This window comes from Schistocerca americana, chromosome X, assembly GCF_021461395.2.
Source record: "Schistocerca americana isolate TAMUIC-IGC-003095 chromosome X, iqSchAmer2.1, whole genome shotgun sequence".
Lineage (NCBI taxonomy): Eukaryota > Metazoa > Arthropoda > Insecta > Orthoptera > Acrididae > Schistocerca > Schistocerca americana.
The window spans coordinates 406,275,342-406,288,557 of record NC_060130.1 but is presented as its reverse complement, the minus strand read 5'-3'; the positions used below and the strand labels follow the sequence as shown (position 1 = coordinate 406,288,557).

General features: G+C 41.4%; 1 protein-coding gene across 1 annotated transcript in view; it reads left to right on the top strand.

Moving 5' to 3' along the window:
* The window catches only part of LOC124556488 (galactosylgalactosylxylosylprotein 3-beta-glucuronosyltransferase P-like), a 302,764-nt gene that overhangs the window by 278,260 nt on the left and 11,288 nt on the right, over positions 1 to 13,216 (top strand). Inside the window, exons 3-4 of the mRNA XM_047130445.1 lie at positions 2,739 to 3,054; positions 7,913 to 8,070. Coding sequence (XP_046986401.1) covers positions 2,739 to 3,054; positions 7,913 to 8,070 — 474 coding nt within the window. The remainder of the gene's footprint in view (positions 1 to 2,738; positions 3,055 to 7,912; positions 8,071 to 13,216) is intronic.

Below are 13,216 nucleotides of genomic sequence, written 5' to 3'. Positions count from 1 at the left end.
GATGTGATAATCACTCCGAAAAAAGTGATGAAAACATAAGAGTTTGTCACATAAACTGCAACAAATGAATGCAACAGTTTCACAGCCGCACAGTTTTCCCTGTGCTCTGTCAAAACATATGTTTTTTACGTTTCCAAATTTTTCTGTGTGTAGACCGTCAAATCCTGCATATGTCCAAGCAAATCTGAAAATGTCCTGGAATTCTGGAAAGCGAAGTTGATTATGTGCGAGTGCCTGAACTTTGATAATTGTCTGAAAATAAAAATTTAAGCTTTTCACTCGAGGGAATACTTCAACCAAGGACCTCACGTTCCGGAGCTGCTCACGCTAACCACGGGACCACAGCGCTCATGAGCTCGCACTATCCTTATGTTGCCTATCTTGCACATGGACTACTCAGTTTGTATATTTTGCTTATTTTTTTCACAGTTCCACACAACTTCTTCCTGTTTTCTCGATTGATCTGTGTTCAGTTTTTCAAGGCCTATCCACTGTGGCAACTTATAACTAAATCTGAGGGGGGTGCGATGGGGAGGTTCTCTTGTAAGAGTAGGTCTAATGCTGCATAAATAACAGAAAAGCATATTCGAAGAGATTATTGGTATCAACGATTTTATTGCGGATGCTACGAGAGCTAGCTATGAAGCTTTTTTTCGGTACATGTCAGCAGTACAGGTACACCTTAAAATTCCCACAGCACAGTACCGTAGTACGCCGCTGCTGTTTCCAGAACAACATGGAGCAGCCAATTGGTAAAGTGTAAAATGAAAAAGAAATTTAAACATCACAGCTTAGTCTATTTCATTGTTGCCAATTATCTTTATAGTGTTGGTACTGTCTCTGAACACTTAGGAGCTATACAGAATTGAGTATTTCTGCTCCTCCACACAGGAGAATAGATTTCTGATGTTTATGATCCGACGAGTAATGTGTCGTACCGAGCGTAGTAGTAATATTGTTAAGATAATGGTATCAGATTTGGTAAACGGCCCTTCAAATACCCGTTCACCCATCCCAGTTTAGTTTTTCGTGGTTTCCCCAAAGCATTTGAGATGTACACAGCAACATGAAGAAGCCGACCACGGGGAAGATCAGTTTGTGTTCCGGATAAATGTAGGACGCCTGAAGAAATACTCACTCGACCATTCATCTTAGAAGATAGATTGATGAAAGCAAAATCTACGTTTATAATCCAGAATGAGATTTTCACTCTGCAGCGGAGTGTGCGCTGATAGGAATCTTCCTGGCAGATTAAAACTGTGTGCCCGACCGAGACTCGAACTCGGGACCTTTGTCTTTCGCGGGCAAGTGCTCTACCATCTGAGCTACCGAAGCACGATTCACGCCCGGTCTCACAGCTTTACTTCTGCCAGTATCTCGTCTCCCAGCTTCCAAACTTTACAGAAGCTCTCCTGGGGAGACGAGATACTGGCAGAAGTAAAGCTGTGAGACCGGGCGTGAGTCGTGCTTCCGTAGCTCAGATGGTAGAGCACTTGCCCGCGAAAGGCAAAGGTCCCGTGTTCGAGTCTCGGTCGGGCACACAGTTTTAATCTGCCAGGAAGTTTCATACGTTTATAATGTTCGTAGATTAACATAAAACTTCCAAAATTTTGACTGGAATACGTTCTCTGAAATTCTGATCGCAGTAGGTAAAAAATTACAGGGAAAGAAAAGATATCTCCAACTTGTACAAGAACCAGGCTGCAGGTACAAGAGTCAAAGAACATGAAAGGGAGGCAGAAGTTAAGAAGAGAGTGAGACGACGTTGTAGCTTATCGTGGATGTTATTCTATGTGTACTATACATTCATTAAGCTGCGAAGGAAAGCAAGGACGTGTTTTGAAAAGGAATTAAAGCCCAGAGAAAAGAAATAAAACATTTGAGCTTTGCCAGTGGCACTGTAATTCTGTCACAGACGGCAAAGGAATTGAAATAGCAGTTGAACAAAATGACTAACGTGTTGAAAATAGGTTACATGATGAAAAACAACAAAAGTAAAACAAGGATAATAGAATTTAGTTGAATTAAATTAAATAATAACGAGGACATCAGATTAGGAAATAATACATTAAAAGTAGCAGATTTTTTTTTATTTTGCTGCAAAATAGCTGACGATAGCCGAAGAAGTGGGGATATAAAATGCACATTGCAACTGCAAGGAAGGCCTATCTAAAAAGAGAGCGACTTACTGAGATCAAATATAAATTTAAAGAGTTAGGAAGTTTTTTCTGAAGTTGTTCGTCTGGAGTGTAGCCTTATACAGAAGTGAAACATGGATCATAAGAAGTTCAGACTAAAACAGAATGTAAGATTTTGAAATGTGATGCTACAGCAGAACGCTGAAAATTGGATGTGTAGATCGATTAGCTAACGGGGAAGCAGTAACTCGAACTGCAGAAAGAAGAAACTTTTGGCACAACTTAACTAAATGGAGGGCTCGGTTGATAGGACGCATCATGGAGCGTCAAGGAATCGTCAGTTCCGTTGTAAAGGGACGTATGGAGGATAAAAACTGTAGAGAGAAATCATTGCTCCAATCCACTGAGCAAGCTGAAATAGATGTAGGCTGAAGTAACTATGCAGAAATTAAGAGACTTGCACAAGATAGAGGAGCGTGGAGAGCTGCTTAAAATTAGTCTTCGGACTGAAAACGAGAACATCAACAACAACAGCAATCCCGATAGTCCTTCCAACAGCCGTGCGTTGTTCCGCGTTTGTTGACGTTGGCTTTGTTGCAGGTGCACGAGCTGGCTCGTGAACTGGGCTGCCCGTCGACAGCGCTCGGTGCGGCCTCCGCCTCCGCCGCCGCCGCCGCGTCGCCGTCCCCTTCGCCGCCACCCCCGCCGCAGCCGCCCCCGCCCCCACAGCGCACCGTGTACGTGATCACCCCCACGTACCGCCGGCCCGAGCAGCTGCCCGAGTTGACGCGCATGGCGCAGACTCTGATGCACGTGCCCGCGCTGCACTGGCTCGTCATCGAAGATGCGGCCCAAACCACTCCGCTCGTCACCGAGCTGCTCGCCAGGACCGGCATCCCCTACGACCACCTTGTCGGTGAGTAGAAGGCTCTGTTCACTGTAGGGGACACTAATTGTAGGTTACTCCTGTCTACGCGAGTAGTCGAATTTCAACGATGTGAATCATACATTGAAGGCTTTCACGACCAGATGTTTCAGCTGCCGAGAATACTTCCGGTTTGTATGGCAGTTGTCCATGGAACTCTTCTATCCCTAACGTTTCGTCCAAAGCTACGTTTGACGTCTTCGGAAGTGCTACTGGTTGCGCTGAGTCTTGCCGACTGACGAGTCGGACGTCGAAGAACGGCCCAAATACTGTGGAAAGTGGGCATGGTCTGGATTTCGCGTGATAGCAGAGATAAACCTTGTCACAGATAAAATATAACCATCGATCATAGTACGTCAAAGATAAAAACTTCTCATCGATTCTGTAGCGCCACTGTCCATATATCGCTGAGTTCCATAGCTGCTTCTTTTCTGTTAAAATTATCCCCATGTTTTTATATTTCGATGGCTTCTCTGTATAGCCGTGGATAATAGTTTGTCATAGTACATAAAACTTCATTTTCCGAAAATTTCACTACATGATCACCCGACTGAAAAGCATGTTCCACCACTGCCGACTTGTCTGTTTTCCCTAGTGGGCAAAGACTTCTATGTTCCCTCAACCGTGTATTCACACTTCTCCAGTGGGTGGATGAGTCTTATGAGCAGGTTGATGGTGTGGCCAAGAGTAACCCATTGAGTCCTACGATCGCCAATTTAGCTCTGGAAAAAGCGAATAAGAAACCATGTCGATGGTATCGATCCATGGATGATACATTTGTGGTTTGGTCACATGGCAAAAAAGCTTTAGAGCAATTCTCTTGTTATTTAAATAGTATAAATCCTAAAATCCAGTTTACCATGGAAATGGAGAAAGACAATGAAATATCCTAGCTCGCTGTCGAGACAGACTGATGGAAGCTTGAAACATAAAGTCTTTCGGAAGGTTACACATACTGATAGATACTTGCATAAGGATTTCAGTCATCATCCACAACAGAAAAGTGGTATAATTAAAAGTCTAGTGGACAGAGCTAAAAGGATCTGTATGCTGGAATACCTGGACGCCTAGTTAAAACATCGAAAGCAGGCTTTTGGAAGAATGGGTACTCTAGTAAGGAAATAAATAAGAGTTTTGCGACGGAATAACAGGAGGCCTAAGGACAATGATAGGACACAACGATGAAAGAACACGGTTTTTCTTCCCTTCATCAAAAAAGTAATGGATCAAATCGGAAAGATTTTGAGGAAACATAACGTTCGACCAACGTTCAGACCAACTCAGAAAATAGGTCAAGCACTTCATTCCTTTAAGGATAAACATCCCCCTCTGTCTGCATCTGGTATATACAAGATTCCGTGTACATGTGGTAGGGTCTGCATTGGAACTACAAAGAGAAGTGTGAATACATGGTTGAAGGAACATAAAAGTCTTTGCCCACTACGGAAAGCAGACAAGTTAGCCATGGTGGAACATGCTCTTCAGTCGGGTGATCACGTAGCGAAATGTTCGGAAACTGAAGTTTTATGTACTATGTCGAACTATTATCCACGGCTATATACAGAAGACATCGAAATATATAAACATGAGGATAATTTTAACAGAAAAGAAGCAGCTATGAAACTCAACGATATATGGACAGTGGCACTATAGAGTCGATGAAAAGTTCTTATCTTTGACGTACTATGATCGATAGTTATATTTTATCCGTGACAAGGTTTATCTCTGCTATCACATGAAATCCAGACCACACCCAGTTCCCACAGTATTTAGGCCGTTCTTAAACGTCCGACTCGTCAGTCGGCAAGACTCAGCACAACCAGAACCACCTCCGAAGATATCCAACACACCTTTGGACGAAACGTTAGGGATAGAAGAGTTCCATGGACCATGACCATACAACCCAGAAGAATTCTTGGTGGCCAATTACATGAATGTCGATCCTGTGGGAGCAGTTTTGTGAAAGTTGACTCTACTTGTTCGTCTGTAAGATCAAGATATCAGTTAATTGCAGCACCTGTCGGTGACTTATTTCTTTCACTTCCTTTGATATTATTTCACACTGTTGCATAAGGAATATAATAAGACGTTAAGCTTCATGACTGTACTGGTAACTTACAATATCACAGAACTCAGTAAGTAGTTCTCAGTGGAGAGAAATGGTCGGACAATTAAGTAACTTCCATCTTACTCCTAAGCTCACCTCACATTGCACATTATTCATTACGAACTAACTCGTCGCTTTGTGTGATGGCTCCTAAACAGGCTCTGTTGACTGCTGCAGGGAGCTTCACACATTTTCACTTGATCACTCTCATGCCATTTCCTTTGTAGGGTTCTTGGACTGCTACCTACGCTGGCTAATCAGGGATCTAGTCAGAGACTGACATAACAGCCTGGAAGGTAAGCCCTCACTGTGAGTGCAGCTGCACTAGGGAAGCACTCTGTTGGAACATAACCTCAAATTGCCCTTCAGTTACCACAGGTGTTTACAAACTGGACCATAGGAAACGTGTAGGAAAGAGTCTTTCTTATATGCTCAGAGAACTCATAGGTATTCTAACTACCATCCATACCTCAAGTGGCCATTTTGCTGCAGTACATCTTGCAGCAGATCATCCTGTGGGCAGGACCACGTGTTGCCAAAATTGTATTGAGTATGTTGCAGAAGTTTTGCTGGGAAGCCCTTACACATTCTTCACAGACTCACAATCTCTCCCCATGCTATTTCATGTTTTTGGAGCCCTGAAGAAAGACATTCATGGCTGTCAGTTTGCTTCAGTCAAACAGGAGCACACATGGGTACAACTATGGTCCCGTAGGCAATCAAAAACATTTTTCCATGAAGGTATTAACCACTTGGTCTCACAGTGGGATAAATGTATTAAGAGTGACAGCAATTACTTTTGAAATAATAAACATTTCACTTACTTCATTTCATCTGTTTCATTTTCATTTGACTGTCCCTTATACATAGAATCTGTCCAGTGTCTGCTGGTCTCCTCAAATATGGAAGCTTATTTCATGGTTTCTAAAACAAATATTACCATTAATTAAATTGTACTCAGTGCAAATTCTTCCAGGTGGCTTCCCCTTTCATTTCTTCTCCCATCTATTTTTCCTTCTGTTTGTTTTCCTACTATCAAGGTCTAGTCTCCCATCACAATGAAATTTATGTCTCCCTTTACTACTTAAGTAACTTCTTTTATCTCATCTTATACTGTTTCAACCCCTTCATCATGTGCAGAGCCAGTATGCATATAAACTTATGTTACTGTGGTGAATGTTGGCTTTGTGTCTACCTCAGCTTCAACAATACATTCACAGTGTTCTTAATATTAGCTTACAGACATCCTGATACATTCTTATTCATTATTAGACCTACTCCTGTGTTATCACTAATCCAGTTTGTATTTATAACCCTGAACTTACCTGAAACAAGCCCTGCTCTTCCTGCCACCACATGTTACTAATTCCCACTATGTCTAACTTCTAGGTAACCATTTCTCTTTTTTTAAACTCTCTTACCTACCTATCTGACTAAAGGATCTTACATTCCGCACTCCAACCCATAAATGCCAGTTTTCCTTTTCTTGATGACAACATTCTCCTGAGTGCTCCAAGTCTGGAGATCCAAATGGAGCACCATTTTACATCTGTAATGTTTAACTGTAGAGAATGCCATCATCATCATCAGAAGTCATACTACTTACCTGCATACCCTTGGGAAAAATAATTGCTGTAATCTCCCCTTTCTTTCATCCTTTCACAGTACGAATGTATCAAATTCATGTTGACTAAATATAGTAAGGCTGTAGAAGTAGATCCACCCAGACAGTTGCCCCTGCAACAACTGAAATGGCTGCTGCCCTTCTTCAGGCACCACACATTTCTCTGGCCTATCCACAGACACCTACAGTGCAGCTATCTGCATCAATGAGAGACACGAACCACCCCACCACCTGTGATTCATCAGAGGGCACAATTGACTATAAATAATGAAAGGAAAAGAAATATAGTTCTGTACTGCAGCTGAGGTAGCTACTCAGTAAGTGGAACGATATGTATAAATGCATGGTAATTGCTACAAATTTCCATTAACTACTTACTAACAGTTTTGAACACAAAATATAACCATTCTTTACAATATCCTTTCTCTCCAAACAATATCATCTCAAATAATAATTATGTAGACTGTTTTTGGATTACAAATTTTGTGAAAGAGCAAGTGAGAGATTGGAAATCAACACTAAGTTATGATTTATTACACATCCCAGACAGAGCAATAATGGTATATATCAGAAATGTGAGCATAAATCCTAGTCTAGTATATAGTTATATTCACCTCAAAGATTTTAAAACAAAGCTGCTTCTCTAATGTTGGGGCAATACAAAGTTTGAAAGCATGAGAAAGCAAGGTACTATTTTAAATTAATTACATGTGAAAGAAGAAACCAAATCCTTTTCAAATAGTATTTTATCTCATTTTCATTAGCATTATGCTCTAATTTTCAGATTCTGTATCATTCACATTTATACATGCTATCTCCAATGAGAAAATACAAGAAGGAAACACACTATTGTCAGTGACGCAAGATATAATATTTTAATCAATTGTTGAGTTAAGTAGTTACGGTAACTTAATGTAATCATAAATAATAAATCTCATACTTTTTGTAATCTTGACTCCAGTCTTGAAGAATTTCATTGCAACTGTCTTATTTTTCATAGTAACAACTCTGTTGATACACTAATTAATTCAATGGGTTATTCATGGTGATGCACATCTGTGTGCCATATGTTACCTGAATTTTGATTTGTTCTAATTTACTATTTATTTTCTGCACAGCACCAATGCCAGAGGAGTATAAGAAACGGAAAGGAGCCAAACCACGTGGTGTTTCAAATCGCAATAGGGGACTGCAGTGGATAAGAGCAAATGCAACCACAGGGGTTTTTTATTTTGCTGATGATGACAACACTTATGACATTCAGTTATTTGAAGAAGTAAGAAATCACAGATTCTTTTTCACAGAAAGTAGTAGAGAATGATGTGTGTGCAGTTCCAGTTGTTTAAGAGTTATTTATGAACTTAAAATCATCTCATAACTCCACTAACTTACATAAAAGTTCTACATTCTTACTTCTGAAAAAAATACCATGTATACTTTCTTAAATTTTCACACTTTCTATTGAACAAGACCATAGAGACATCAGTCCAGTGCTAGCTAATTTAATTTCTTTTACATGTAATAAGTGTATAAATTGTTATTCTTCATTTCAAAATATTTTTGGTCAGTTTTGCATATTTTTGTTCTCTTTTCATTTACCACACTGTCTTCATCAGAATAATTACAAAGGGTGTTCAGAAACTACACCATGCCTGCAGTCTTACACCTCATCTTAATAATAACTGCACGAGTCCCTATGCAAATCTGCTAATAACATGCGCCTTGAGAGTAAAGGCACAAGTATTAGAGATGATAACAGAGCACAATTTTGTTGGTAGGCTGTAGTTTGGTCATAATGAAAGGTGTGTGCATGATCACATGGTGTCTAAATGAAGAGGATGTGTCAGTTGTAGAGTGTCACCATTTGAGAAGTGTGTTGTGAACACAATGAAAGACAGTACAATGTGCATGGTGAGCGATGCAATGAGTAGCCATCTACGTAACAGATAAATCAATTTATACTTAGTTGATGTGGATGCATTACAATTTCTAGCTTGGTACTGTGAAAATGAACCAGGGGTGTGGCATGCATATCTATAAAGAAAATTAACAGTAAATGAAATGAAGGCATAGTCATATTATGCAATATCAAAACCACACAGACCAACATTATTCTGTTTGATTTTCATACATGCTGTTAATACTTGGTTATAAATGAAAATGTAATTAAATGTTTTGTCCCATTACATTTAATGGTCTTTTACCTGGTCAGTTTAATTTGATTTCTGTACGCTCTTCATATTTCAGAGAGTGCCACATCCCCACAAATAAAGTGAAGATTTGTATTCTAGTCAGTATATGTGTAACGTTTTTATTATTACATTGCACAGTCTCTTTGTTACCCCAGCCCACATAGTTGTGCATATTAAAAATCACTTCTGGGACAGGGAGCTGTACTGGCCCCAGATGAAATCTGACAACAAGAGTCGGTATGCTGGCCAGCCTGGATGCGGCAGTTAGGTGGTTTCCTGCATCTCGCTAGGTGACTACTGGGATGGTATTACAGTCCCTCTCAGTTACACAATTCACAAACATTTCAGAATCCTCCACTCTCTTTTACATGAATAGCACTGCACACAGACAGTTGGGGCATACCTGTATCCATCCTACAGGGGTAACGAGGTGGCAACAGGAAGGGTATCCAGCCACCCATTAAACAGTTTATACTAACGATGCCAAATTCACTCATAACCCTACTAACCCTACACTGATGCGGGACAACAGCACAAGAAAAAGAATCCTGGAAACATTGTCTCTTAGTTTTTATATATATATATATATATATATATATATATATATATATATATATATATATATATATATATATATATATGGTTATAATAGAGGGAAACATTCCACGTAGGAAAAATATATCTAAAAACAAAGATGTAGTGACTTACCAAATGAAAGTGCTGGCAGGTCGACAGACACACAAACAAACACAAACATACACACAAAATTCAAGCTTTCGCAACAAACTGTTGCCTCATCAGGAAAGTGGGAAGGAGAGGGAAAGACGAAAGGATGTGGGTTTTAAGGGAGAGGGTAAGGAGTCATTCCAATCCCGGGAGCGGAAAGACCCACCCTAGGGGGAAAAAAGGACGGGTATACACTCGCACACACACACACACACACACACACATCCATCCACACATATACAGACACAAGCAGACATGTTTAAAGACCGAAAATATGTCTTTAAATATGTCTGCTTGTGTCTGTATATGTGTGGATGGATGTGTGTGTGTGCGCGCGCGAGTGTATACCCGTCCTTTTTTCCCCCTAGGGTGGGTCTTTCCACTCCCGGGATTGGAATGACTCCTTACCCTCTCCCTTAAAACCCACATCCTTTCGTCTTTCCCTCTCCTTCCCTCTTTCCTGATGAGGCAACAGTTTGTTGCGAAAGCTTGAATTTTGTGTGTATGTTTGTGTTTGTTTGTGTGTCTGTCGACCTGCCAGCACTTTCATTTGGTAAGTCACTACATCTTGAACTGAAAGTGGCCCAAAACACCTGTTTACAGTCCTATTTGGTATCTATAATTTCTTCATGTTAGTGAGCCAGAACCACAAACAAAACATTGGAATGAGTTCACAAGAACTTGGGTCACCCCATCCTATTTTGATTGTTCAGTAGGCCACATAGAAGAAGCAGTACTCAGTTCCAAAAATCTTTGACCTCTGACTTCGTACAGACTCATTATTATTCATTCAATGTGGCCTATTGGTGAAAAAGAATTTCTGGGTTTGCAACTACAGTGTAATATGTTTTTTTGCCTGATATTCACCTAATCTTTCTTGACATAACATGTTACTTCCCTCTCCATGTCATTGGGACTCGCATCCAAATTTGGTTCCCATCAAACCAACCAATAAATGGCAGTCTCTTCATTTCAAAAGATGCTGCCACTTCCATCTCTTGTGCTCTCTCTCAAACACTCAGGCTATATGTGATATGGTATCTGCTCCAACACCAAGTACTTCAGCACCTTTTCTAATAATCTCTCCCATGTGTTGTTCTCTGCAACAACTCTTGTCCAGAAAGAAATCTCCCAAGCAGTCTACACTTCATTTTGTCAAACTAGCAGTGCTATGACTTCCACAAATATCAGAAGCATTGCTTTCATTGCTCAGTACAACCCAGGCCTCATTAGATTATCTGACCAGGGCTATGACTTTCTCAAGTCAAGTCCTGAAATTAGATAGTTTTCCTTAACACATTGCCCATTCCGTACACTGCCACCTTCCATTATCCTCCTAACCTTCACACCATGTCTGTCAAACTAGGACATTCCCAGGCAACCATTTCTGCTCCAGAGTTTCTGTTCCAGTGTTCCTACTCTTCCTACCACTTACTATATAAACCCCACTCTTGGCCGTTACCAGCCACTACAGTAACACCACTGGCATATTGCACAATATTAAAAGAAGGGCTAAATGTAAAACTACCCATGTTGTTGCCCACCCAGCTAGCTGTGTGGTGTAACGTGCTGCTTTCCGAGCAGGAAGCCATGCCGGTCCCCGGCACAAATACACCCGGAGGATTTGTGGCGAGGTCCAGTGTGCTGGCCAGCCTGTGGATGGTTTCTAAGGTGGTTTTCTATCTGCCTCAGCAAATGCGGGCTGGTTCCCCTATTCCACCTCAGTTACACTACGTCAGGGATTGTTGTGCAAACACTGTCTCCACATATGCATACGCCATAATTATTCTACCATGCAAACATTGGGGATACACTCATCTGGTGCGAGATGTTCCCAAAGGGGGATGGGGGGGGGGGGGGGGAGGGGTTCCATTGGGGGCCAAACCACACAATAACCATATAACCCTGGGTTTGGTGTGGGGCAGCGGTGAGGTGGGTGCACTGCTGTGGCCTGTTATGGGGCTGTGAACCACTGAGGGCTATGGCAGGACGAAGCCTCTCCATCTCTAGGTCCCCGGTTCAATACACAATACACACACCCATGTTTTTTGTAAGTTCACATGTGTTTACTGAATAGCTTTCTACATAATGATGACCACCACCAATATAACAGAACTTATGAATGTTCACGGAAGTCTGGTCCACCTTTGGGATGTCCAGAACCCACACATTGAGTGTACACTACAGAATGATTCAAGAGACGTGTGTGTCTGCTATTTCACACAAGGAATTTGAATCCTCACACCTAGTACTAACATCTCTGAATTCTAGATGTGAGAAGTCACTCTCCACCGTATCGTCTCATCCTGTTACCCTCCTTCACTTAACAACAGTTAACGTAATCTTCCTTTCTTGTATGTGGTTTGTTCTATTTTGATCTTATTTTGTTTTGTTTTTATTTACTTCTCCCTACACTTTCACTCATATTAGCTACACCTCCCACTTTTTTCTCTTTTTGCCTTTGCCTATCATTTTTGCTTTTCTTTTTGTTCTTTAATTGCATTTGTCTTTGTTCATTTCACTTCTGTTCCTCTTTTAATCCAATTTGGCTTCACCTCAGTTCTTTCCATCATCTCTGAGCTGAATCTGGCACAACACTTCTTAATGTACTGTAATTGCCTAGCCTGTTGTCTGAGTCACTTAACCTTCCCATTTCCTTCCCAGGAGAAGGAACCTATTCTTACAAAAGTTAGGAGTATTGCCTTTTATTTTAAAGGTTTGTATTGGCAATAATTGAAGTTATTGTGACACTACTTGAAGGCAGATACTACCCAGTCTCTCTATCTGTATGTGGTTTCAAGTCCTTAATAGTTTTGTGGTTAGCATCACTTTCTGCTGACAAAGAGGCCCCAAGTTCAATTTTTGATGGAAACATCAGAGTCTTTTGCAACCTGCCAAGATATCTGTGAATGTTAAAGTGTCACTTCTGAGATACACTCCTGGAAATTGAAATAAGAACACCGTGAATTCATTGTCCCAGGAAGGGGAAACTTTATTGACACATTCCTGGGGTCAGATACATCACATAATCACACTGACAGAACCACAGGCACATAGACACAGGCAACAGAGCATGCACAATGTCGGCACTAGTACAGTGTATATCCACCTTTCGCAGCAATGCAGGCTGCTATTCTCCCATGGAGACGATCGTAGAGATGCTGGATGTAGTCCTGTGGAACGGCTTGCCATGCCATTTCCACCTGGCGCCTCAGTTGGACCAGCATTCGTGCTGGACGTGCAGACCGCGTGAGACGACGCTTCATCCAGTCCCAAACATGCTCAATGGGGGACAGATCCGGAGATCTTGCTGGCCAGGGTAGTTGACTTACACCTTCTAGAGCACGTTGGGTGGCACGGGATACATGCGGACGTGCATTGTCCTGTTGGAACAGCAAGTTCCCTTGCCGGTCTAGGAATGGTAGAACGATGGGTTCGATGACGGTTTGGATGTACCGTGCGCTATTCAGTGTCCCCTCGACGATCACCAGTGGTGTACGGCCA